The following is a 25,630-nucleotide window of genomic DNA, read 5'->3' as shown; positions in this document are numbered from 1 at the left end:
CCAATAAGCACTCAAAATAATCAAGACTAGCCCAACAAGTCAATCGTTGATCGGAGTCCGCCGAAACCTCACCGGCCTGTGTCTCACCCCTGTCTTGGCACGATTTCTCCAACTCATCGCGCGGGGAACCATCCCGCACTCCTCATCCTCCTCACTCTCCTACCCCTGGCCAACAACACCCCTGCACGATGACCACTCGGTATCGCGTTGAATGTAGGTCCTCTTTGAATATAATTCACTAGACTGCTAATCCTAACCAACTGATAGATGCTCTCAAGGTATGCTGTCAGCCATTGAGGTTGTGCTTGGCTGACTCACTCCGATAGTCGCATCGGCGAGACCAGCTGGTAAGTTCTCCCTCTTTCAACGTGCCTTCAACGCGCAAACTAACAGATCTCAGATTGAATGGATCAAAGTGAGTGCACCACTTCATCATCACCGGAGGAAGCTCATCCAGTAGGGTCTCTTGGCGGTCCCCTTTGTGCTGCACTCGCAGCCCACCGCTGTCTACCAGGAACACAGCGAGAACCTTGTGGCCGTAGCGGCCGACACCCATCAACGCTACGCGGAGATCTTCCGGGACGTCGAGAAGCTCATCGACGACCACAGTAAGCCTCATGCCCCTCTCCTCAGTCGCATCTAACCCCAGCCAGTCGACCATGAACGCAACGCCGCCCCCGGCAAGTCCAAACTGAAACTGCTCGTCCCGACCGCTGGCTCCTTCTTCAGCCGGCTGCCGATCGAAGACGCCTTCAAATACCAAGACACAAAGCGCATGATCAGCCGCCGCCGCTTCGTCGCCCCCTCCTTCAACGACATCCGTCTCATCCTCAACACCGCCCAGCTCCTCGGCCTCGTCCGAGGGCCCGGCCTCGACCTCGTCACCTTTGACGGAGACGTCACGCTCTACGATGACGGCGCCTGCCTCACCCCGGACAACCCCGCCATCCCGCGCATCATCCGCCTCCTGCACCAGGGGGTGCGCATCGGCATCGTCACCGCGGCAGGCTACACCGAGGGCGCAAAGTACTACGAGCGCCTCAAGGGCCTGCTCGACGCCGTCCACGACTCCCCCTCGCTCACCCCCGCCCAGAAAGACGGCCTGGTCGTCATGGGCGGCGAGAGCAACTTCCTCTTCCGCTTCGACTCCGCCTCCCCGCACCGCCTCACCTACGTGCCCCGCCCCGAGTGGCTCCTCGACGAAATGAAGGCCTGGAAGCAGGAGGATATCACCGAGCTGCTCGACATCGCCGAATCCTCGCTGCGCGCTTGCGCCTCCAACCTCAACCTCCCCGTCGCCGTCCTCCGCAAGGACCGCGCCGTCGGCGTGTATCCCTATGACCGGAGCAAGATCCACCGCGAGCAGCTCGAGGAGACCGTCCTCGTCGTGCAGAATACGGTTGAGCGGTCTGTTGTCGGCACCAGATTGCCCTTTTGCGCGTTTAACGGTGCTTCCCCCTTCTCGGCCCTTGTCTCCTTTTCCCACGTGCCGTGTAGCTAATGCTGATGACAGGCGGAAATGATGTCTTCGTCGACATCGGCGACAAGTCCTGGGGTGTGCGCGCTTGTCAGCGGTATTTCGGCGGAATTGAGCGGTCGCACACGCTCCACGTTGGCGATCAGTTTCTGTCGGCTGGTGCGAATGATTTCAAGGTGAGTCTCGTCTTCTGAATTTTTAGAGCCAAGCGTGAAATTGACGTCGTGATCATGTAGGCTCGATTGGCGTCTACGACTGCCTGGATTGCCAGTCCTTCGGAAACGGTGCAGTTGCTTGACGAACTGGAGGAGTTGCAGAAGGCGGAGAAGAATCGTTCCTGATTGATTTTTTTCAATTACGGGTTTATATTTCGGTTTACCGGATCATGGCGTATGATACCATCATTCATTGATTATGAAATCCTAGATTCAAATATATTTGCCCAGACTACCTAGCCATCATGTATTCTCAACTCCAGATGCAAAATCATAATCTACCCCAATGTCCAGAGTCCAAAGTCCAGGGCATCAGCTATGTTCCGAAATATCATTCAAGGGTCGCCGTCAGCTTCCCGTCTCATCAATCGTATCCCCAGCATTGCACAGTCGCTCTAAGGTGAAGTGGGCGCTGAAGGGTCAATGGCTGTAGACAGTCAGTATATGATGCAAATCCAATCGTAGTCAAAGCTTACTCTCATAGCATGACCACATAGGCTTTCCCGCAGCAGCGCGGCCAGACAGGATGTTGACATAGTTCTGAAGCTCCAGCCAGAACTCGGTCTTGGGACGCCGGCGTGCCCAATCCGTCTCCGTCGCCTCCAGACCGTCCTTGCCGCCCATGGGGGAGAACAACACCTGCGAGCCCTTCACACCGATGACCGCCGCCGACAGCGGGTCCGCCGCAATCTCGTCGCGTGACTTGCCTGCGTAGTTTTCGATATGTAGCATACACTTGATCGCCATCCGAAGGGCCCGGATACGGTCCATCGGCGATGGCTTGCCTCCTTGCTGGAAGTGGCCAGGGACCGCCGAGCGGGACTCGAACCGTCCCTTGGCCTCCTCCTTGAAGATGTCGGCGATGACCTGGGTGGTATAAGTGCTGGAGGCGCATTCGTTGCGCAGAATGAGCTTTCCGGCACGGTTGGCTCCCTTGTCCCGGGCAAAGTTCTCGCGCAGGAAATCAATGTCGTTGGAAAGCATTTTGATGTCAATGCCCTCCTCGGGAATGTACACGGCTGTAGCGCCGACGGCAAGGCCAGCGGTGGTGGCGATGTAGCCCGACTTACCACCCTGTGTCTCAATGACGAAGACACGGCGACGAGAGGACGAAGCCGACTGGCGGATGGCGTCGCAGAAATCAATCAAAGTGTTGAGACAGGTGTCGCTTCCCAGCGAGTACTCGGTTCCAGGCACGTTGTTCGAAATCGTGGCAGGCAAAACAACCATGGGGATCCTGAAAACGGGATACTTCTCGCGGGCCTGACGGAGCTGGCTGACGGCTGTGAAGGCTTCGAAACCACCCACCACGAACAGTGCGTCAAACTTGTATTTCTCGAAGCACATTGCCGTGGTCTCAAAATCCTCGGATGGCAGGCTACGGTTTGTTCCAATATCCGATCCACCCTCGTTGACCCAGGCGTCGGCCTCCAGCCACTTGACTTCGCGAACAGAGCTGACGGGCTTGTCATCATGGTGACGGCAAAGGCCGGGGAAACCGTTGTGAATCGCGAGGGGGGTATGTCCACGAGTGAGGCAGTAACCGACAGCGGCGCGGGTGGCTTGATTCATACCTCCGGCCGGGGCACCGACGTGGATGATGGCAATTCTCATCCTCTAATTTGAGTTAGCCAACTCGGCTGATTGAGAGATAGTAACGCACCTTGTCTTCAGGGAGGATCATTTTGGGATGATCCGGTGTGGCAGTGTTGCGATAGGCAAAGTGGTATTCTTTGAATTCGGCATCCCGCATTCTCATCGCTGCCTCGAAGTCCTTGTCATGGATGAGCTTCGCAACATGCTGGGTTTCTTGCACTGCGTCCATCAGTGGTGTCCGCATGATCTTGTTCTCGCGAATGGTAATGACTGGCGATGGCGAGTCCGGCTTCATATCCAGAACAGCCCTGACGGCTTCGACACCCTGCAAGGTGGACAGCCAGCGGTCATACGCGCATGCTGCTCCTCCTCTCTGAGTGTGTCCCAAAACAGTAACTCTCGTATCCAGCCCGAGTCGCTGAGTGAGGATATCTTTGACCGTAGAACTGGAAATCTTGTTGAGATGGCGGTCCTGGGCACCTTCGGCAACGATAACGATAGTACGACGCTTGCCACGTTCTTTGCGGTTCTACAGAGAACATTCCGTCAGCTCAATGCCGGGTAACGAGATATATCGCGACTCACCTTGGTGATGATAGAGCACATGTCATCCTCCCACCCGTCACGGGGAGGCATCTCCGGAATGAACAACCAGTCCGCACCCGTGCTGATCGCGGACATCAAAGCCAACCAACCGCAGTGTCGCCCCATAACCTCAATAACGAAACCTCGCTGGTGGGAAAACGCGGTATCGAAAACGTCATCGACGGCATCGCAAATTCGTGTGAGAGAGGAATAGCAGCCGATCGTGGCGTCAGTGCCGGACATGTCGTTGTCAATAGAACCAACCAAACCAACAATGTTCAACACCTTGTAGGGCTTGATCTGTTCTTCAGTCAATTCACCATTCTTGACCAGCTCCTCCAGCAAACCGGGCCATTCCGAACGGAAGACGTCGGCACCGGTCAAACTTCCGTCACCACCACAGACGACGAGAGCATCGATACCGCGGAGCACCATGTTCTTAGCGGCCTGCAGACGTCCAGCGCGTTCGCGGAAAGCCATGCTCCGAGCAGATCCGATCAGTGTACCACCCTTGGAGAGCCAGCCACGCACATCTTCCCAGTGCAGCTGACGAATCATATGACCACCATGAACCAAACCCTCATAACCTTCGAACACGGCATACGCTTCGCAGTCGGAGTAAATGGCCATACGGATGACGGCCCGCACGGCTCCGTTCATACCAGGGGCATCACCACCCGAGGTGAGGACACCAATGCGGCGTCTCCTGGGCGGCTCGACGGGCGCTTGTGTTGAGCTCATCCTGTTGACGACCGTAGACTGATCCACAAAGGAGTGTTGCAGGTATCAATCGCTAGACCGGAAAGTGAAGCACCAGGGGGGACAGCTGTTGTTGAGACCAAAACTGTAGATAAGTTGTTGTGACGGTGGGGTGAAAGATTTCCGGTGAGTGAAAGCGGGAGTGGGAAAGGGTACGTCACAGACACGACCGGTCAATGGACTCACTAGTTAGCTGACAATGAGCCTCGAGAGCTTGAGATGAGAAACTGTCTAAGGATCTCCGATGAAGAAAGACAATGGCAGAAACTTATGGATGATCAACAGCCGACAACCCCTCTTTTGAGAATCCTGCAGGTTCTGAACTACCAGTAGAAGATTACCTCCCTGCGTCATTACAAGACTCCAGCACCCATTGTCGACGTCACCCGCCCCTCTTTCGTCCTAGCGTCATAAAAGTCACGTGAAGAAACTTAGGGCAGGGCTAGAGTTTCACGTGCTTGGCCTGTGACGCCATGGCAACCAATGCAATTAATGATGGATTAGGAGCAGAATGATTCGATGCACGTCATTTCAGGCACTGCTCTTTGCAATGCAGTCATATCGTCTCAATACCGTCTCAATTGAGTTGATCGACTTAATTTTGATAAGAGGACACAAAACAGTTAATGGCAACATTGTCAGACTCGTAAAGACAGCTTGTCCACCACTGAATAGTACACAATTGCGTCTTCCAATATCTGTTTTGAAGCTCAATGTGGAAAATATATAGCGGCGACGTACCTCTCTGCTTTCGACACTCAGGGCTATACACAAGACATGTGATTAGATACTCTTACTTGACTAATAAGCATTGCAAGCAGTATTTAAGCTTCATCGATTATCATCTGCTATTAGCATATATCATGTGAATCATATTAATTGATCACTGCGCAGTGAACTGTTGATTCGGCAATGTCTGAGCTCCGGTCACGTGCCTCGGCGTCACTATCTCCATCATTCATTTCCAGCCTCAAAGAGATCCCTCTGCACTGCTCACAATTCGTTGACGTAGGGTGCGTCTGTAACCGTCACCATGGCTGATAAATTTAACCTTCCCTTGCGCCCCCTGATCGAAAAGCGCGACCGTCCAGATCCGTTGCCTCTCGAGATCGCTCAGATTAATGCTCAGTGGGGATCGTTCCGCAATGTGAGCGAGGAGAGCCTACGCGCAAAGATCGAGGAGGAGAAGAGCAAGGAATACACAATTGAAGAGGAGGAGGCTGAGGGAGCGGGTGCCGAGCTGGACACAACAGAGCGCTTGGATCAATTATACAAACGACGAGCAGAGATCATTCAGTTTGCGATGTAAGGCAACCATTACGGTGATATGACCGACCGGTCCGTACTGAGGTCTTACAGGCAGGCACATATGGAAGCGATGTTTGCTCTCGATTTTATTTCACTGCTCCTCTCCAAGCACACCCCACGACAGGCCGAAACCTCCATGTCCGCTTATCTGAAGCAAGTTGCACCACTCGGTTCACTCAATGCAGAAATCATTAGCCCTCCGCCAAAGCCCGAAGCTGTGGTCAGAGACACAAAGACCGTCTCGCGTGGATGGAGGCTGCAGAGCTTCAATGCTGCTGCCGATAAGTTGTTGAAGTCCGCTTCAAGACTGGAAAATGAAGTCGCTTCCGAGACGCGATACTGGCATGAAGTGTTGGCTGTCAAGGACAAGGGTTGGAAACTGTGCAGGCTGCCCCGTCAGGGACAAACCCTGGGTGTGCAATATGGATTCCTTGAAGGTGAGCTAGCAAATTAAGTAACGCTGAAATGGGCGCTGACTTCTTTCTCTACAGCCACCCCGATATTCCGCGACCGAGGCCTCGCAGCCCTACGAAGATCTGAAGATGGCGCACTCATACTAGACAAGGGATTGGTCCCGACGAAAGCAAAGACAGTGCGTGTACGTGTGAAGGACCATGGCATCATCACTGGCTGTTCCAAGCCATACCGGTCAGCCGCCCAGGACCCAGATTCAATCGAAGGCCGTATCCTGCAGGCGCGAGATACACTGTATGAGGAGGAGCTTTTCCACGAACTGTTCCGAGAGGCGCGGATAATGGGTAGCCAAGGTGTGACGACACGCCAGAACTTGGTTCAATTCTCTGTGTCCGAAGAGCAAGACATTCTACTGGACCTTGTGGACCCCGACCAAGAAGCATATGTCGATGGCGAGGAGACGAAATCAGAAGAACACAACGTGCTTGCCGACGCACTTGCGCACTCAATCCGCATTCTACTGTGCTATGCTCATCGTCAAAACCTACGTCGAAGAACACAACCGCCTCCTCCATTGTCTCCGAAGCGACGTCATATTCCCGAATACCACCTGCTGCGACCGGTAATGGCATATCTGCAGCACAGCTTCCATGTCCGGTGGCTAGAGACCTTTATGAAGGATGTGTATGGAGTGCTTCAATCAGCAGGCCTCAGTTGTAGCTTCACTGCGACACCCTATTCATCGGTGAACCTTTCCAACATCGATCGCTCGGTACCCAAGGTGGAGGGTCTGATCAGACAGTTTCTTCTGCCACTCGAGTCCACATTCTCGGCGGATCTCCTCACACCGCAGAGCTCTTTCAAAGTGAAGACACGCACCAATTTGTCGGTACCACCTTTTGGGACTCATTTTGAGATCTCACTCAACCTGCCTCACTACCCAGACGTCCACCCTCCGAACCGCATTGGGCTGCACGACCAGGCCGCAACGATCATTACGCATTTCATAATGCTGGATATTGTCGCGGCGATTGAATCGCAGACCTCGCAAGCTTCGAGCATTGCAAAGACTGAAGCCAAGTCTGTCCCGTGGGAAGCGACGTATCCTCACCATGGAGAGTTGCTGGCCGTTTCAAGTGATGGAAAACAGAAGAAGATGAAGGTCATCCTATCGCGGGATGAGCTGGTTGTTCAAACCTACGACGTGCAGGGCGCTGAGCGTTACAGCCGTGCCACACCAGAAACGACACCCGCGTTGCAGACGCACACATGGAAGGCAGGCCCTACAACGGCCCCAAGCCTCATGGAGTACGTTGCGGCTGTTTCACAACGGTAGCAAGGAACCAGCCTGCAGGCGCCACTTCCAGCCGCTCCTGTCATAGATCCTTGTTTGTGAGATGTAAATCATTGATACCCGATAGACTCATATAAATGGTTCTTACTGCTGAATGCAATGCCAGCTTCTCCGGCCTCCGATGATGATATTTACTCCCTCGGCAACAAGTCATTCACGTTCCCCCCCAGGTTGTCCTCGCCGCAGCCTCGCTTGATAGCAAGGAATTAGCCATGCCGTATCCGTAAAAGAAGCAGCTAGATACTCTCCCGCCGCTGTGTCTTTCCCTCAGCCGGCAACCGCCCTACCACAGGCGGCCCGTCTCCAGAGAACCCCGTAATTTCGCTCCATCATCAGCTTGCCTTGACGGTTCTTCAATGTATGCTAAGCCTACACAGCCAGCCGCATCTTCAATTTATCCTCTCGGACAATCTCTTCCCTCTTCTGCAGCAACTCCTCCATATCCCACGTAACACTCACATACCTCCCACCCAACCACTCCCTCCTCTCCTGCGTCAACCAACTCATCGCATCCCCCGCAAGCTCCGCAGTGTCCGTCAGAAATCCATGCAACGCCTTGTTTCCCAACGCCAGCTCCGTCGGCACCCCACCCGGGTGAATCGCATATGCCACCATCCCCTCACCCGCATACTCGGCCATCGCGAACTCCGTCAACCGCAGCACAGCAAACTTCCCTGTCTGATACGCTGACGCCTCCGGCCGCACATGCAACGCCCCGATCGAGCTCACATTCACAATCGTCTTCTGCGTCCCCTTCCGCAGAAGCGGGATGAACGCCCGCATAACCAGGTACACGCCCTTGACATTCACTTCCCAGCATCCCCACCAGTCCGCCGGGTCGCTTTCCGCGATGGGAACCCACGTCTCCGACGTCCCGGCATTGTTAATCAGGATATCGAGGTGTCCGAATTGAGAGGCGACTTCTGCCGCTGCCGCTGCCACGCTGGCTTCGTCCGAGACGTCGAGGGTTAGTTTGAGAATTGCTGGCGGTGGGTGGCCTGCTTCTTTGGCGGTGGATAGAAGGGCGGTCTCCACGGCATCGAGGGACCCTCGGGAGGCGATGGCGATGGATGGGGCACCGGCCCGCGCGAAGGAGTGCGCTGTGGCGAGGCCGATGCCGCGCGAGGCGCCGGTGATGAGGACTTTGTGGTTGTGGTGGGTGGACTGGGAGATGAAGGGATAGGTATCGTGGTGGTGGGTACTGACGAAGTCCATGCTGCAGGTTGTGTCTGACGTACGTCGCGAGCGAAATACGGCAAGTTACTGATGGCTTCTTGTGAAGATATGGGACCTCAGGTATAGGAGTAGAGCAGGTTTTATACGGTATATGTTGATCGTTTTGAATGGGGATAACGCTGATTACCCCACTAATTCCGATAAATCCAGCAGTGCTGACAAGTTTGATCGTCAACTTAGTGGATGTCAGCCATGAAACCACTAGGCCAAAAAGGTGTCTAGACAACCTCGGAGGCTTATCTTCGATGCTCTTGCTATTCGCCTGGGCTAGGATGACAGAAACAGTGAACTTCAAATAAACCGACTCCGTCGCGCAATCGCCAAAGACAAAACGATCAACGCGAGAATAACACCAAAAATCCCCAACCACCAACCTAGCCCCTTGCTAAGCTTGCCTGGTACCATGACATTCATCCCGAACAGACCGGTAATGACCTGCATAGGCACGATACAGGACGCAATCACTGTCAGCCGGCTGAGCGAAGCCACGATCTGATTACGCATCCGGCTCGAGTCAAACGACAGCTGACTCAAGTACTTGTCCTGCGACCGGGACAGCCTCTGCTCCGAGTGTGCCAGGTTGGAGACCATGGTCAAGACGTGGTCCTGGATATCGATGAGGTAGGAGACCACTTCGCTCGTGGAACCCAGTGCGTCGCAATGTCGGGCAAAACACCGGATGACGTCCGTTTTATCGTTAAGAAGTTGCCGGATCTGGAGGACTTGCCTGCGCGATGTGTAGATCTGCTTCAGTGCAAGTCCGATGTCATCTGGGCGGGTGATGGAGACACCGTCTTCCATCGTCTCCACGCTAGCTTCTACTCGGTTGATGAGTGGAGCGAAGCCGTCGACGATATCGTCGCTGCAATCGTCAGTCAGGATTCTCCCACATGGCAGGGAAGGGGCCATACATCAAAGCGTAAGATATCCAGTCACTTGTCAAAAAGAGATGGCTTTGATGGTCCTTGATCCGGCTTCGCACATGACTCGTATGAGGACTAGTGCCGAAGGTGAAGCTGAGAACCCCCTCTCGGAATACAATAGCATAGACGTTGCATCCTGACGTCCGTGAGCCAGGCACGTCTTCCGCCTGCTGGGGCGGCCGCAGTGAGAGGAAATAATACGGGCCAAAGATTTCGATCTTTTCTCGGGTCTCGCGGATCCTGATATCCTCCGTTGTCAAGGGATGAATGTCAAACAGTCGCGAGAGAAGCTCAATGTCTCCATCTGAGGGATCCGTGACGTCAAGCCACCAAATGCCATCATGCTCTCCACTCTCAAGTAGCGCGTGGAGAGGTCTATAGATCAACGCTAAAGAGTTGATGCTGGAAGCATGAATCACCGAGTCCAGTTTGCTGGTGAAGAAGCTGAACTGTGCTGTCTCGGTATCGGAATAATCTTCCAGGAAATCACGCCTGTACAACTTCTCTGCGTCTTGAGGAGGCTGACCCTGAAATACCTTTTCCGTCTCGATTGACAACCCTCGGCTTCCTGTGCGGGTCCTCCGGCTCAGGAGCCGTCTAAGGCCGGAGAAGAGCTCCATCATTCAAATATAGAGGAAGAGCGGACAGCATTGGACGTCGCATTGAACTTTGCAAGCAGGGCAGCCTCAGAGCCATACTGTTGTTTGATTGAAGCAGTTCGGATGGAAGACTCAAGGACTGTTCAAAATTTCTACCTGGGAGGTGGCAGTGCTCTGCTTTGCCAAGACCTTGGCCCCTGGGTGACATGTCGTAGTGATCGGCGGGTCAATCATAGTCTCAGCAAGGGCTGGGCTTATCTAAAAGACTAGGATGTTGCATCTGCCAAGTAACAAGTACAGAATATAAAACGATAATCTTCGAACAATCTCCAAAAATTGTACCAAATCTTTAGGATGTTGTTTCTGCAATCCCCGCAGACACCTTAAACTTCAGGCATACGTGTGGCAGAGTCACGCGACACGGCTTGGCAAAGAACAAACTTTGTCGAATCAAAACAGCTCCTTTTGCTATCGGCAATGAGGCCGATCACTTACGTTTGTTGTCGAGTCCGAGCAGCAAGAGGGGTAAGGTATCTCATCTCAGTGGGAGATGACCATCTTCTTCTCCTCATCATGCATCCCATCCAGCATGATGCGGCTTGTTCCTGCGTTTCACGACGCGGAAAGCAGACTCCTCTTCAAGATTGATTTTTTCATCCTCACTTTCTGCTGTATCACCTATTTCTTCAACTATCTCGATCGTTCAAACCTTAGTAATGCATACGTATCAGGCATGAAGGAAGAGCTCGCCTTCCATGGCAACCAGCTCAATGTCATCAACACCATCTTCACCGTGGGCTACATCCTGGGCCAGGTTCCCAGCAACCTGGCCCTAACGTACTTTCGCCCGCGCATCTTCTTCCCCGCCATGATCCTCCTGTGGGGCGGGCTGACTATGATCACGGCCGCGGTGCACAGTCCACAGGGGATCATGGCCATCCGCTTTTTCCTCGGTCTAGCCGAGTCGAGCACATTTGTAGGGACGCACTATATCCTTGGATCCTGGTACACGGAGGAGGAGCTGGGCAAACGTAGTGGCATCTTTACGGCATCTGGTCTGGCGGGGACGATGTTTGGCGGTTTCATCCAGACGGGCATTCATTCGTCGCTGGATGGGGTCAGAGGACTTTCAGGATGGCGGTGGTTATTTATTGTAATTTTTTTTTCCCTTCTTCCAAATTGCGACACTGCTAATTGTGCTAGATCGATGGGCTGATCACCCTCCCCATTGCCATCTACGGCCTTCTTCTCTTCCCTGACACGCCATTCACCACTCGCGCTCCATATCTGACGGAGTCGGAACGTGCGTTGGCCATCTCCAGATTGCCTGTGACCAATGCTGAGCGTGCCCCCTTGAACCGGGCTTTCATCAAACGCTTGTTCACCACGTGGTACTGGTGGGCGTTTGTCATCCTCTGGGTGATCGCCGGCGAGACCGAGTCCTTCTCGTCTAACTCACTTCTGGCCCTGTACATGAAATCTCATCCTACGATCAAATATTCCGTCGCGCAGCTGAACAACTATCCAACAGGCGTTCCGGCCGTCGGGATCGTCTCCACCCTCTTCTGGGCTACACTGACAGACATCTTGCACGGTAAACGCTACTTGGTCGCCTATTTCATTGGCATTACCGGGGTCGTGACCTCTGTCCTCATTCTGACGAGGTTCGACTCAACCCCGACCGTGTTCGGGGCATATTACTGGGCCGGTGCCGTGTATGCCTGCCAAGCTACGTTCTTTGCGTGGTGCAACGATGTCATGCGATCGCAGGATGCGCGGCATCGGTCGGTGGTGCTTGCAAGCATGAATATGGGGAATAATGCGGTCAATGCATGGTGGAGTATCATATTCTACTCGGCAAACCTGGCGCCACGGTTCACACGGGGAATGTGGGCGATGATTGGGTGCTCGATCGCATTGGTGATATGGGCGTCGTGGATTGTGTTTATGATGGTTAGAGAGGAGTCCCGGCAGGATGATAGAGAGGCTAGGGATCGTTCTACCGAACAGCCCAAGGCTGAAATATGATTATCGAGATTGATGTATGCCACAAGAGCCGTGATGATTATAAATGCTTGGTAATTACTTTCATACCGCCGTGAGTTAACATGACTTCTGGCCCGCTATCTCCGTAAATTCCGTTTCCGCTGAGTAGTGGAATGTTTTCGAATATTAATACTCCTTGCTCATCATTACATATGCCATCCGCTTCAGCACAAACTCCAACAGCATCCACCGATCCTTAAAATCATCATCTACTATTAACGAATGTCAACATATCTCATAACCGGCACATCCCGCGGCCTGGGCCTCGCCCTGGTGCGCCACCTCGCCAATCTCCCCAGTTCCTCTGTAGGAACCATCTTCGCAACATCCCGCTCAGAACACCCAAGCCTCCAGGAACTCAGCCAACAATCAGACCGGATCCAATGGGTCAAATGCGATGTTACCGACGCAGAAAGCATCCAGGATGCAGCCAGGACAGTGCAGAGTAAGCTACAGGGAAAAGGGCTGGATGTACTCATCAATAATGCGGGCGTGATACCATTTACAAAGGGTGGAGTCGCGAATATGCATGTCCTCCAACACTTCGCTGAGACTATTGAGCCAGTCCTGACCGAATGGCAGGGATAACCTGACGGAAACATTCCAGACAAACGTCAACGGCGTCCATAATGTCACCCGGGAATTTCTCCCTCTACTTCGCGAAGGACGGAGGAAACTCGTTGTTAATATGTGTGTCTTCGCTCTACCCTTGCCTCTAATCATGTCTAACATTCGATAGATCGTCAACGCTTGGCTCAATGACTCTCGCTCCAGTCTACAAAAGCGCGCCAACACCAGCGTACAAAATCAGCAAAGCAGCATTGAGCATGTTGACGGTGCAGTACGCGCAGGATTACGAAAGCGAGGGCTTCACCTTTCTCGCTGTGAGTCCTGGTGTAAGTTCTCTCTCTTTATTTACCGTCCTTTCATCCTTTGTTGAGGGAGATGCTGATCCCTACGGAATACAGTGGCTCCAAACAGATGCGGGAGGATCGAGAGCCGATCTCCCCCCTGCGACCGGGGCAAAGGCAGTCCTCGATATCATACAGAAGGCAACTCCGTCTCAGAATGGAAAGTTTCTGAATATCCATGTGCCTGGATGGGAGGAGAATAAGGGATTGAATCAGTATGATGGCAAGGAGGTGCCGTGGTAACGGCTGGGGGGGCGATGTGTGGTAGATCTAGTTGATAGGTACGCGCTATTATCAAGCCACGTTCCTGAATAAGTCTGTGACAGGGATGTACGGAGTAAGTCTGGGTGACAATGGAAAGAACACAGTTGTGCATGGCTTTTGTGCCAGAAACTGTGGCCCTTCCGCGCTGTGAATCGCTGCTTTATAAGAAAGGCTCAACCTTACTTAGTCCGTCCTAGTGCTAGTCACATTCTAATGGATAGTGTTGCATAACTGAACCGCTGAAATCATATATCCAGTGCGCCGTTCCATCAGAATGTCTGTCCAATCCCTCCCAGACGAGATTCTCCTGCACATCCTTTCTTACCTTCCATCACATGCAGATGCAGCGGCGCTCTCTCTACAATGCCACCGTTGGCATCGTCTTTGTGACATGACCACTCGGCGCAAATACCGCCGAGTAAAGCTTCGAGAGACATTAGATTTGGCTGTGGCCTTCAAAATGCTCCGGTCGATTCTCAAAACCCCTCAATATGGGCGGTATGTTCGCCATATAGAGCTGAACCGATCCCCATCGGTAGGTTATGGAATCGTGCAGTCATACACAGTGAAGCCCCTTCAGCGGACCCTCCGACCAAAAGACCAGGAGCGCCTGACCGCGGCTATTCGGAGGGCCGGCTTTGAGTCTTCGCAAGAACAGGAGAAGATGCTCAACATCCTACTCCAAAATCCGGCCAGCATGGAGTATGACTCCCCCCCTCCCGCACCCTTCTTTATTCTTCTACTGTCTCATGATGCGGCTTTCATGTCCTCAGAGCAAATGACTTCTAGAACGCTCGAGGCTGATTTTGACTAGCCATCATGACCTGCGAACCCCGTTTCTCGCCCAAGCGCTGGCTGCGTTGTTGGTCAGCGTCTCGCCACTGTTGGAATCGCTGAATTTCTGCCCTGTCGGCAAGGAACCTTCGAGGCTGTCGAAATTGACTGCACAAGCCAATGGGACTCCACTCCGAGAGACAGATTATTTCTTCAAGCATTTCCTAGACCGTGCGAATAGTGGCCCGCAGGAGACTATGCCATTCCTGCAATATCTTCGCAAGGTTCGATTCCTTGTCGATGCTGACACAAGTATCTATCGCTGGTTCTATTACCAGCCCTATGACTTTTACGGCAGCCTGAACTTGGTGCGCCGGCTGCCCGGAGTGGAATCCATCCGGGTCGACGCCATCATGGGCACGGAGATTGCCAGTGTGGAACCCCCGCCCCAATCAGCGAATTATACCAAAATCACCATTCGAAACTCCAGTTTGGATTACCACCATCTGGTGCAGGTCATCGAGTCGGCTAAGCAACTGGAAGAGTTTACCTATGCGGTCGGTGGCCGAGGCTCGAGCGATGGCTCGTTGAGCATATTCAGTCCGGATCATGTCCTTCGGGCTCTCCTCATGCACGGTGACTCGTTGCTGCATCTGGATTTGGATGTGGAGGCAGAAGCACCACTGGCCGAGACCTTCGACCCCAGCCTAGGACAAGCTTTCTTTGCCAGTGACGGCCCATCGTCCAGATCCCACCCGGTTTATCAACAGGAGTGGGCAGAAGAACTCCAGGAGCTCGAAGCGAAGGATGACCCGGTCGGTTGTCGATCGTCACCGTGCTCTCTTAGTGGGTTTACCGAACTAAAGAATCTGAGCCTCGGCATCCACCTCCTCTACTACTTGGCTCGAGGAATCGGCCCCGACCAGGTGGAGGATGCATCATTTGCGATCGTGGATCATCTTCCACCAAGTCTCGAATCGCTCTGTATCTATGGGTACGAGAAGGGTATGAAGCCGCAGGTTAAGGGTCTTCCGGACGACGTGTTTGATAGGCAGTTGGAGAATCTGCTTGCCGAGAAGGACAAGAAATTGCCTCGATTGACATACATCGAGGGGATTGATGAGTTAATCGAGAACGCAACCACGGTGAAGCAGCCGCAGAACAACGAGGATGATCTGTGGGAGAGGGAGACGGATGATGAATGGACCGATCATGAGTATGATTAGATGTGGGTTGGACTTTACTTTTGTCTGTGTACTAGCGTGCAGTATTCTGAGCAGCTTTGACACCTGGCATAATCCAGAACAGCGAAATATCATTGAACGGCCTGAGAATCGCGGAAGGTTGGACGCTGAATTTCCAGCACCTTGTGATACCGTTGGGATTCGCTTTGTATTTAGCAAGAATGTACCACTGTCCAGAGCACGAAAAGAATAGTCATTACAGCTTCAGCAATATGGACGAGCGGAATTTGTACCGGGTCTGGAAATTGCACAATTACTATAAAGTTCATAGATGCATCATGCGTTGAATTGAATTGAAGATTTTGTTTGCATGCGTCGTGCTTTTCGATCTCCGTTTCTGCAATCTCGCGTGGGAAAGATGTTGTCGAATCCTCTGCTGGAGTACATAAAGGTTTCCTAAGCCAGATCTACATTCACCAGGACTATTTTCATGGAGGCTTGTTTGATAGGGTGACTTCCAATTGGGATTGAAATATTTTCTTCTCCGACCCTATTTGAGCACTCTTGCACCTCAAAGTTCAGCTGCAGTCAGGAACGCCAGGAACTCCACCTGTCATTTTCTCCTTCCCCCCGTGTCTCATATCTGCACGTTGCTTTTTTGCTTTACCCAGCATGTCAAAAGTCCATACGAGGCCAACCAGAATGTGTCCAGAGGAGTTCGACAGGTGTGGGCACTAATGAATGACAGATGTGATACGTCAATTGCCCTTTGGCTTGAAATAATGAAGCAAGCATTTAAAACTGACGGCAAGACTTTAAGCTGGTTCAAATGAAAGTAGTTTTGGTATAAGAGCGACTGAGTTTTCAGGACAGAGAGAAGTTTCAGTTTCCTCCTTTCTGCTTTCTTCACTCCTTTTTCCTTTCATTCATTTGCTCTTTTTCACATTGTCACTCATTATCTCATTCCCTCGTTCATTAATTTTCTTTCGCCATGAACAAAAGAAAGGTCGAGCTCATGTCCGACGCTGTGGATACACACGAGATCTCTGTTCTCCACGAGCTTCATGGGGAAGGTGAACCTATAGGCTCGGAGACTCACCTCTCCGAGACCCAAGAACCACGCCGGAAGAAGAAGAAGACCAAGAAGAAGAAGAGATTCTCTGAAGCCACTCAAACTTGCGAGAATAGCCAACTTGGTCTTGCCCAGATCATGCAGATCCAGCAGCCGAACCAGAGCAACTCTCTCACCGATGTGGAGTTCTCGCCGGACATATTCCATCGTCTCACGACCATCACCCCCCTCAATGGACCTCATGCAAATCCCAACCGGCGAATCCCTCCAGCGCCAATCCCCTTCAAACACAACGACTACCTGTGCAACCTGTCGATCTCGGAAGCAGATATCATTGCGATGGAACTCTTTCAGGGAATGTACCGGCTCGAGATCAGCGAACTTCCCCACCAAGAATGTCGGATGACGCTCATCTGGGACTACGACCGTGTCTGGGGCTGCTTCGACATTGGCGTGTGGAAGGGCCTAATGCTCATCGACCCTGGGCCGCGAGATAACACCACGACCTCGTACTCCTTCGCGTGGCGAGGCGTCTGCAAGAAAGAGGCCGAGGTCGCGTACGACAACGAGGGTATCACAATCGGAGAAATCACCCTGGGTGGGAAGGGTCCTGTGTCCGGCTGCTTTAGGGGAATGGCTGTCGCGGATTTCCCCGACGACAAGTGCGTCTTCAAGGCCGTGCGGGAGGTCGGACCGCCCATGATTCCGTGGCCTGTTGAGACCTTCATCGCGGACTGGAATTATCTTCAGCATGATACAGCAAAGGAGCCCGAGTCGCAGCGCCTGGTTCTACTTGCGCTTTCTCCTGAGCCGGAGTCCCAGGTTGTGAATGACGAGGCCATGCGGATGGACTGCGAACAGGATTTGGAGGATCCAGACCAAGAACAGGATGAGGTCACTACGGAAGTGTATCCTTCCTCTCCTGTCCGTAAACCAGCCGAGACTCCACACACTTCCCCGCCGCCCGAGGAACCGACCCAGCAATCTCAACCGGCTGCCAGCACCATCGGTCGACTCCACGCAACCTCCTTCACCATGCAGCGCTCCTGGGCCCGCCACGACCAGGACAAGTTCCTCGAGGTCGTCTGCGGCAGCTACGAGATCTCCAGTCCCACTATGAAACACAACTGGTCGCGCAAAGCCAGCAGACTCAGGATGCGCCTTCTGGTCGATCGCAAGGAAAGCTGCGTGTGGGGCATGTTCGCCATGGGCGTCTACCGCGGCATCATGCTCTTCCAGGAGTCGCCTATCCGCTTCCAAAAGGACAAGCGGCTGAAGTTCTGCTGGCGGGGTAGAGAGACTGATGGTCGCGACTGCGCGGAGAAGTTGGGGTACCTTCTCTTTGCGGACGATATGAGTATTCAGGGCTGTTTTTACGATATGTATGGCGATGTGCCGTTTGCCGGAAGACGGAGGACACGTCCAGCTGTTGAATCGCGGTTTGATGAGGCGTTCTTCAAGCAGCAGTGGTGGGAGCATGAACCGGTTCCGCCGACTCTGCTTCGACATGTTCAGGCTCAGGCTCAGGCTGAGACTCAAAACTGAGATTCAGACTTAACCTGTGACCTAGGGAGATATCTATTCCGGCTAATAGATTTGGTTATCTCCTTTACTCTGTGAAGACTTTGATATGATTAGATAGAGGAATTGGATAGTATAGTCTCGGTGTCTAATAACAACAAAGAGCTCGCAAAAGCTTGTTGAGACCATTGGAATGCTTGTGAAAATGACATCCATGCATAACAATGTATTCTTAGATGCCCGTGTATTGAGTCATAGAATAATTCACCCTAGCCCAAAACTCATACTCATCAGAGGGCAGAATGGTAGATGCTGATTTTCTCCATGATGAATCCATTGTCATCCAAACCAGACCAAAGTACTCCCTTGCAGCAATACTGTATCCAGCAGCACCCCAATCAATAATCCCAGCTACCTTACCATCGTCGATGATGATATTAGTTGGGTGTAGGTCACCATGAGTCAGCATTTTCCTCTCGTCTTGCCCATTCTCCCCTGATGCAAGAATCTCTTCTGCTAGGCGGTAGTCATCCTCATCAACCAGCTGCCCACAGGGCCTTGCATTCTTAAGCGCTTCGACAACACCTTGGTTGAATTCCTTTCGTGTTTGGAACGGCCCATATTGATAATTCTGATTTCCCCAAGGATGCATGAAGACGGTATCTTGACAGGGCCCTTGGTCTATAGACCCAAAGAACGTGCCTTCAATACTGCGCCATTCATGTATATAGCCTCGGAGTTGGTCCACGATGACTTTTTGGGTATCCTCAGGAAGATCTTCCCAGCGTACCTGAAGAGTAACACCAGGTATCTTTCTCATTAAGATAAATCCAATATCTTCAATCATATAAGCATTGAGCACTTCTGGGACAGGGACTGATGTTGAGTTTCGGACAAGGATCATAGCCTCAGCTTCTCCCATGGTGACTGTATGGCCTACTTTCAGGATTGTCGATTCGCTGATCTCTAGTATTTTGCAGCCACTGACTCGGCGAGGGCATAGATCACGAGAATTCCTAATCTCATGATGTGCCACAATAGGTCGTGCTTGGTCTTGCATTGAACGAGAATAACGAACGGCTAAAGGAGAAGGAGAAGATAACAAATCGTAGACGTATTGTCGAATGTTCCGTTTGGAAGGCTATGGCATGTTTATAGTGGAATGCAATGTAAAGGGCGATATACTTACTTTACTCATATCAAAGGAAGCCTTTATTGTCATTTCGCCGTACACTCTCTTCCTCGAACCGTTTTCATCAAGAATCGATGGTGCTCAAGGAAAATCAACGCGACAGATGTCTCGAAGTGGGGTACTAAAACAGAAAAAGAAAGACATCAAGACCTTGCCAAAACTTGATTGGTATTTGTTAACGTGAGGAATGGGAGCAACTGCAGGTCTTTAAATTAGGGATAAAGGAGCATTCAACCTCCAGCAGAATAAATGTTCGACCTCTTCTCTCCAATAGGAATGGTATGGTGATACCATGTTGATACCAACCCATAGACACATGGGAAATATCCTTCTATACTCCATTGAAATAAATACCCCGGTAACAGACACCAGCTACAACCTACCAACAAGCCACGTCCCTTCACCGTACACTCCTGGACCTGTATGCGCATCGGAAATGGCATATTGCACCAATAGCGGCACGGGCCATATCCTGATTGATACTCCTACTGTATGAGTATTCAACACAGTCGCTAAGCCTTGTAATTTAATGGTTCATTCTCATTTTACGATTGTGTCTTCATGGAAATAGTGGCTATAGGCATTCACCCTTGTCTAAGGCTCAACACAGCCGCAGGAAACCTGCACTCTATTCTATTCATATGGAGTAAAATAATTAACTTTCCTAGCAAAGCTGCTAGTGAATGTTTACAAATATTCAATGATTATATCAGACGAGGCAAACTACCTCGATGTATGAATTTCTACCTCTCAATATCTTCCAGGACAGCTTCATTACGCATTGAACGAAGCTTCCCTTTTGTACATCTTAAAGCTTTGCTCACTCTCGTTACTTTGATGCCATCAGCTATGGCCAGCTCAAGCACCCCAGAGCACTCCTATCATCTCGACAAGAATAGGGCATGGGATAGTTTCGTTGACAAGTTGTACGCTACTATTGGGCCATTGTCGATTCTTGTTAGTGGTGGTAGCATTGCTGACTGAAATTTTAGATAAGTAGGTTTGTTGGATGAGAGAAGCGTAAAAAAGATTCAGGGAAAGCTTCTTTAATCTGAGGTCTCAGGTCTCAGTGGCATGCTACCAAGTTGAAGTGGTATCGGCCCATGCTATGGTATTGCGATCGATTGATTCCTTCATTGGTGGTTTTTCTAAGATACGTACACCGGCGAGATGGGTGATACCATACTCATATAGTCTTCCCACCATATAAACCAAAGATGATGATGCTTCAAATCAGATGAGATGATGATGAGGTTCCTTGTGTAATAACTAGATTCTTAAAGTACCTTTATATCGACTTCGATCAGCTCCAACGCGAGTAATTGTCAGCCAATTTGAATAACATAATAATTGCGGTGCTGATTGCATAGTCATATTTCTTTAAAGATGATGTTTACTATTGACATAAATCACTACACTATATGCGAGTCTAGACAGTGTTGCTATTGAGTAGCAAGCAAATACAGGTAAGAATCGCGACATCCTATGCGTCCTCCCTCGTCACAGCAACCGCTACTAAATACAGTACTTGATCCAGGACCTAGAATATTGTTGCCAAGAGAAATGACAAAGACATTATCAGATTGGGATGATTAGAAGCTTAAGCCGCAATTAACTTTCTGGATCCCAACTGGAATAGTCACGAGCTGCCACGCCCACCTGATGTTGAGTTCATATCATGATATCCATCGAATCACGAATCACTCGAGAACCACGGTCTCTCTCCTTCGCTGAGATAATCACCTGTATGAGTGTTGCACGAGCTGATTGACTGTACAATGGGCTAATTATATCATCAGTGGTGCTGGATTGCGCAACGCAATTGATCTGGCAACCTTGTGGATACCCTGCCATTGGAGAGCTACAGGTTCAACAACAATGAGATGCATGCTCGCACTTACATCAATAAAGCTGCAATGACGACCAAATATATGAAATTCATTACAGGCCTTGACATGTGGCTGAAACTGATCCACTGATGATAAAGTGCAGCCTGATGTGGTTGACTCTCCGCACGATGACCGCGAGATGACGGCATCGCTCCTCGCCACTCTTCAGAGATACCACAACTATCCCCGGCTTGACGCAATCCCCAAACATGATCGTGAGGAACCTGCTTTATAAAAGGATTGAGAAGTCGCCTTAAGTCTGTTTGAACCAATCCACAATCCACAACAAAGCAAACTCAATCAATAACAGAACTGCACCTATCGATTTGAATACAAAACATTGCAAGTCTTCGACAAGATGTCCCACATGATGCACAAGGTGAAGGAGGCCTTGAGTGGCCACCACCACCATGGTGAATCCAAACAAACCAGCACAGCGGACAATGGTCCCCATGAGTCCGAGGCTGCCAACAAGGTCGATCCTCGGGTCGATAGCGACCGTGGTATGTTCACCAATATGGAATAATGACAAAAGATCAGAACTAACCTTCTTATGGCTTAGACAACCGCGCTCGCACTGAGGCCATGGGAGGTACTGCTGGTCCTCATACATCTGACACTGCCAACAAGCTCGACCCTCGGGTGGACAGTGACAGGGACAACCGTGGTGCCACCACCGGTGGCTACGGCACAGGCCCTACTGACACTACCACCGGCGGCTACGGCACAGGACCTACTGACACTGGCCCTACTGACACTACCGCCGGCAACACTTATGGCAGTGGAAACCCCACTACTGGCTCCTATGGTACCAAGAACACGTACGAAAGCACCAGCAACACCCAAGCATCTAGGAACACTTATGAAAACACAAGCACCACTGCTGGTCCCCACGACTCCAACATTGCCAACAAGCTCGATCCACGCGTCGACAGTGACCGGGATAACCGTGGTCTGGGTACTGGCACTGGCACTGCACCAGCTGGAAGCAGCTACACTGGTACTGGTGCTGGAACCACGGCTGGCCCTCACAGCTCCAACGTCGCGAACAAGCTCGACCCTCGTGTCGATTCCGACTTGGACAACCGTGGCACCATGGGAACTCAGCGTGGTTACTAAGCGACGGGTATTTGATGAGAATGATATTTGGTAATGCTTAATGCTTTGTGATGGAATACTTTGATACCAGTAAATTGCACGATTGATGATTTCTATGATTTCTATGATTTCGGCTTTGTATTATCAGTTTGATAGTTTGCGACAATGATACTTTTCGTCTCTCCAAAAGATGGTTTCTTGTAGAAGACAGGTTAATCAGCCGCTTTCAACCTTACTGTCTGGATCGATCGTAATATCGACATGGGCGCTGCCAGTGAGAAAAGGAGCGAGGCATGAGCATTAGCAGTACCGTAGTACCGCTCATATTTTGCGTACGATGAAAAACTTGGGAAGCTTGAACTAGTTTCTGTACCCCAATGATGAGTACCCAGCCACATCTCTTGCTGCGATATCAGTCATACACCACATAAAGTTTCTGTGCTACTTGTCTACCTGTCAGTCTGACATCTGCAGACCATCGTTGGGTAGCTACAGCGCCCGTCCGAATCTCATTGCTCGCGAGAATACGACACAATATGACGCATCAACATGAGAGACCTCCCTTACAGAGTGAGTGACCAGAAGCTGATTATGCCAACATGGCTTGAGTACTAGCTGACCTCCATTGTCATGGCACAAGATGATACTAAGCCACCCTGAGTGAGACAAAGTTGACATCGTCGGTAAATGAATTGTTCCAGAGGCAGATACGATGCCATCTAAAGCTGCAAATTTAGACTTATCAATCACCGGTGTTGAGGGAACCGAGAGTTGGACGCAACTCTGAACCCACGAGGAATCCATGGTTACATTAAAAGATATTATCCACAGAGGTGAGTCCTATGTCCTCCTATTATGCTATCGTTGCAGTGCTAACCCTCGGTATTGAGTAGCAACTACAGAAAGATATTTACATGGCTATCCGCACTCCCTCGTTCCCGACACAACCCGATTAGCTATCTCAACTATACGCTGCGATAGCCTTATCAAACGCATCCGCAATCTGCTTATTGATCATCGGCGCAAGCTGGGCATACAATGGCGTCAGCTTCGCCGCAACCGCATTCCCGAGCTGCGCCGACAAATCCTTCTGCTGCTGCAGATTCGACTTGACGAGGAACGCCAACGATCCAATCCCCAGCAACCCGGTATCGAACTTTGGCTTCTTCGCGACGATATTGTTCAGTGTGGAGAAGATCTGCGGCTGGAGATTGATGAATGCCGATGCGACGGTCAGCGATTCCGCGTTTGTGAAGTTGGCTGCGTCCTGCGTGGTGGAGATCCCGTCCCTGAGGTCGCAGGAGAGCTTGACGGATTCGACTTCGATCTTGAGAGCTATGAGGGTGCCTTGGATGCCGCCATTGTAGGAGGTGACGGTGTTGTTGAGGACGACCATTTGGCTGGCGATCGTGTTGACTGCGTCCACGACGGCTGTAGCGTCGCGTTTGATGATTGTGGCGGTTGGAATGGCGCTGGCGACGGCCGTGGCCGCGAGGAGGGAAAATAGGAAACGCATCTTCACTTCAGGATGACGATGATGTGTGGATAATCTAGTGCGTGTGTATCTTGAAGTCAAGTTGATCAGGGGAATTTATACCCTGTCCGGCCTTGTTGAATTCCCGGTCTTCATCATCCTGCAAGATGTCTGTGCCCAACTGCGTAGGTTCCATGAATTCTTCCCCCAATACCGCAAGAGGACAATGGGACTATATTCTACCCCGCAAAAAGAAAGCGAGATGCGATATTGCAGACAGGGGTCCGAACGAATCACACTGCCTTGTGGCTGACAAGTCGATGTAACCCCACATGTGAACTGGGGATCCTCCCGAGGCTTGCTAAGTGAAACATTTCGCCTAGAAGAGCAATCTTTGCGATTTTATATCAACCCTTGGCTTATTGTTAATGTTTTGACCGTAGCCTTCATAGGTGATTGATTGCTTACCTCGGATGGGTATATGACTCTATTTTAGACGTGGACACCTCGTGATCTAGGTAATCTTATTCCGAAAACAACGCGACATGAACCATGACTCGGTATCCGCGAATTAATTGACTTTGTGAGGACTTTGGCCAGATGCTCTATCGCAACTCCCGAACCCCACTGATTGTCAGGTTCAGAAGGTCTTTTAACTAAGACTATCTGAGCGCGGTATCGATTTTCCATACCATTATCGGAGCCTCAGCCCAATAGAGGAGTGAGTATGGCGTGGTACCAAAAATTAAGAATATTTTGAGTGTCACCTGCTTGATCATCGAGCCTAGGCCTGGGCAGATTGAAGGACCCCTCTGGATCAGCATGGGCCTATAGTGAGCCGGTCTATCTATCCTAGAGTCGATATCGTCATCATATGGCGACGACATCTACAGTGCTTCGACTAATTCCACAACAAGCGACCCTATCCGGAATACCCATGTCCATATTTGCTGTCTTTGTGTGCCGAGCCATAATCTCAATAATCGGTAAATGTAAGCGCGAGTTTGTTGGGTGGTGAGCGATCCTGCTCCGTATAGTCTCGGTAACTGCCTCGGTTCAGTGGATAGTTCCTGACGATATAGCAAAGTCAGCGATCCGGCCATTAGTCCGCCCTGATAATGATTTGATAACTTACAAGCGTTTCCGTCAGCTGGGCGGACCAGCTCCTGCCGTCCGTTATAGCTGGTTTGCGTTTCAGATTATCTGCACAATGTAGCGTTGCCTACCATAACAAAGTCGAACTCGACTTTGTATTGTAAGTCATGGTGCGATCCAAGACATCGAGTTATTGGACAGCTGGACCGTTCCCCATTTCATCGATGAGTGCTTCAATATCCAACTAGGCAAGAGGAACCAGTCAACTGGAAGGTGTCATCCTTAATTTACGGTCCGATACTTGAAGATTGATCAGAATCCAGATTCAATAAAGATGGACCAGATGGGATAGCAGCGAAGGAGATGGAGAGTGGGATATTTAGGCGAATTCAAGATCGATTACCTGTAGTCTCTGCTCCCTCCGTGCACTGAGGGTCTTTGGTACTACCCAAGGGTAATGTTCTCACATCAAAATTTCAGGGTGATTGGCGGTTCCGTGGCGGAAACTGCATTGCGGCTGGCATTAGCAAGTAGTATATATTCTAGTTAATGCACCAGTGGTTTAAGACTCAGCGGCTCTCGAAGAGGTTATTGGTACTATGGTTGCCACATGGAATGTGTGACAAGTCTACGTCGTGTTTATG

General features: G+C 51.2%; 12 protein-coding genes across 12 annotated transcripts; 7 read left to right on the top strand and 5 right to left on the bottom strand.

Moving 5' to 3' along the window:
- Positions 1-188: 188 nt before the first annotated feature.
- On the top strand, positions 189-1,818 carry isn1 (IMP 5'-nucleotidase ISN1; the record flags this gene model as incomplete). Its single annotated transcript, XM_043295895.1, has 6 exons — positions 189-213; positions 327-415; positions 461-608; positions 654-1,448; positions 1,514-1,653; positions 1,714-1,818. The coding sequence occupies 6 exons, from the start codon at positions 189-191 to the stop codon at positions 1,816-1,818; spliced, it is 1,302 nt and encodes a 433-aa protein (XP_043151830.1).
- Positions 1,819-2,087: 269 nt separating this feature from the next.
- Aud_001892 (ATP-dependent 6-phosphofructokinase) lies at positions 2,088-4,614 on the bottom strand (the record flags this gene model as incomplete). The annotated part of the gene is made up of 4 exons (XM_043295894.1): positions 2,088-2,119; positions 2,169-3,309; positions 3,356-3,817; positions 3,874-4,614. The coding sequence occupies 4 exons, from the start codon at positions 4,612-4,614 to the stop codon at positions 2,088-2,090; spliced, it is 2,376 nt and encodes a 791-aa protein (XP_043151829.1).
- Positions 4,615-5,665: 1,051 nt separating this feature from the next.
- Positions 5,666-7,690, top strand: Aud_001891 (mediator of RNA polymerase II transcription subunit 17; the record flags this gene model as incomplete). Its single annotated transcript, XM_043295893.1, has 3 exons — positions 5,666-5,937; positions 5,992-6,377; positions 6,432-7,690. The coding sequence occupies 3 exons, from the start codon at positions 5,666-5,668 to the stop codon at positions 7,688-7,690; spliced, it is 1,917 nt and encodes a 638-aa protein (XP_043151828.1).
- A 387-nt stretch (positions 7,691-8,077) lies between these two features.
- On the bottom strand, positions 8,078-8,923 carry Aud_001890 (SDR family oxidoreductase; the record flags this gene model as incomplete). Its single annotated transcript, XM_043295892.1, has 1 exon — positions 8,078-8,923. One exon carries the CDS (start codon positions 8,921-8,923, stop codon positions 8,078-8,080), a length of 846 nt encoding a protein of 281 aa, XP_043151827.1.
- A 312-nt stretch (positions 8,924-9,235) lies between these two features.
- On the bottom strand, positions 9,236-10,487 carry Aud_001889 (magnesium transporter CorA family protein; the record flags this gene model as incomplete). Its single annotated transcript, XM_043295891.1, has 2 exons — positions 9,236-9,806; positions 9,856-10,487. The coding sequence occupies 2 exons, from the start codon at positions 10,485-10,487 to the stop codon at positions 9,236-9,238; spliced, it is 1,203 nt and encodes a 400-aa protein (XP_043151826.1).
- A 529-nt stretch (positions 10,488-11,016) lies between these two features.
- Aud_001888 (putative MFS pantothenate transporter) lies at positions 11,017-12,494 on the top strand (the record flags this gene model as incomplete). The annotated part of the gene is made up of 2 exons (XM_043295890.1): positions 11,017-11,619; positions 11,670-12,494. The coding sequence occupies 2 exons, from the start codon at positions 11,017-11,019 to the stop codon at positions 12,492-12,494; spliced, it is 1,428 nt and encodes a 475-aa protein (XP_043151825.1).
- Positions 12,495-12,734: 240 nt separating this feature from the next.
- On the top strand, positions 12,735-13,666 carry Aud_001887 (uncharacterized protein; the record flags this gene model as incomplete). The annotated part of the gene is made up of 4 exons (XM_043295889.1): positions 12,735-12,983; positions 13,120-13,202; positions 13,252-13,408; positions 13,481-13,666. 4 exons carry the CDS (start codon positions 12,735-12,737, stop codon positions 13,664-13,666), a joined length of 675 nt encoding a protein of 224 aa, XP_043151824.1.
- A 295-nt stretch (positions 13,667-13,961) lies between these two features.
- Aud_001886 (uncharacterized protein) lies at positions 13,962-15,687 on the top strand (the record flags this gene model as incomplete). Its single annotated transcript, XM_043295888.1, has 2 exons — positions 13,962-14,389; positions 14,502-15,687. The coding sequence occupies 2 exons, from the start codon at positions 13,962-13,964 to the stop codon at positions 15,685-15,687; spliced, it is 1,614 nt and encodes a 537-aa protein (XP_043151823.1).
- Positions 15,688-16,636: 949 nt separating this feature from the next.
- On the top strand, positions 16,637-18,262 carry Aud_001885 (uncharacterized protein; the record flags this gene model as incomplete). Its single annotated transcript, XM_043295887.1, has 1 exon — positions 16,637-18,262. One exon carries the CDS (start codon positions 16,637-16,639, stop codon positions 18,260-18,262), a length of 1,626 nt encoding a protein of 541 aa, XP_043151822.1.
- Positions 18,263-18,470: 208 nt separating this feature from the next.
- Aud_001884 (uncharacterized protein) lies at positions 18,471-19,160 on the bottom strand (the record flags this gene model as incomplete). Its single annotated transcript, XM_043295886.1, has 1 exon — positions 18,471-19,160. One exon carries the CDS (start codon positions 19,158-19,160, stop codon positions 18,471-18,473), a length of 690 nt encoding a protein of 229 aa, XP_043151821.1.
- Positions 19,161-21,677: 2,517 nt separating this feature from the next.
- Positions 21,678-22,438, top strand: dprA (putative cell surface protein; the record flags this gene model as incomplete). The annotated part of the gene is made up of 2 exons (XM_043295885.1): positions 21,678-21,822; positions 21,882-22,438. The coding sequence occupies 2 exons, from the start codon at positions 21,678-21,680 to the stop codon at positions 22,436-22,438; spliced, it is 702 nt and encodes a 233-aa protein (XP_043151820.1).
- Positions 22,439-23,378: 940 nt separating this feature from the next.
- Positions 23,379-23,933, bottom strand: Aud_001882 (cell wall mannoprotein 1 family protein; the record flags this gene model as incomplete). The annotated part of the gene is made up of 1 exon (XM_043295884.1): positions 23,379-23,933. The coding sequence occupies one exon, from the start codon at positions 23,931-23,933 to the stop codon at positions 23,379-23,381; it is 555 nt and encodes a 184-aa protein (XP_043151819.1).
- Between the last annotated feature and the right edge of the window lie 1,697 nt (positions 23,934-25,630).

The sequence above is a fragment of the Aspergillus udagawae genome (assembly GCF_001078395.1).
Source record: "Aspergillus udagawae IFM 46973 DNA, scaffold_10, whole genome shotgun sequence".
In the NCBI taxonomy this organism is placed as follows: domain Eukaryota; kingdom Fungi; phylum Ascomycota; class Eurotiomycetes; order Eurotiales; family Aspergillaceae; genus Aspergillus; species Aspergillus udagawae.
This window is presented reverse-complemented; position numbering and strand designations above follow the sequence as displayed.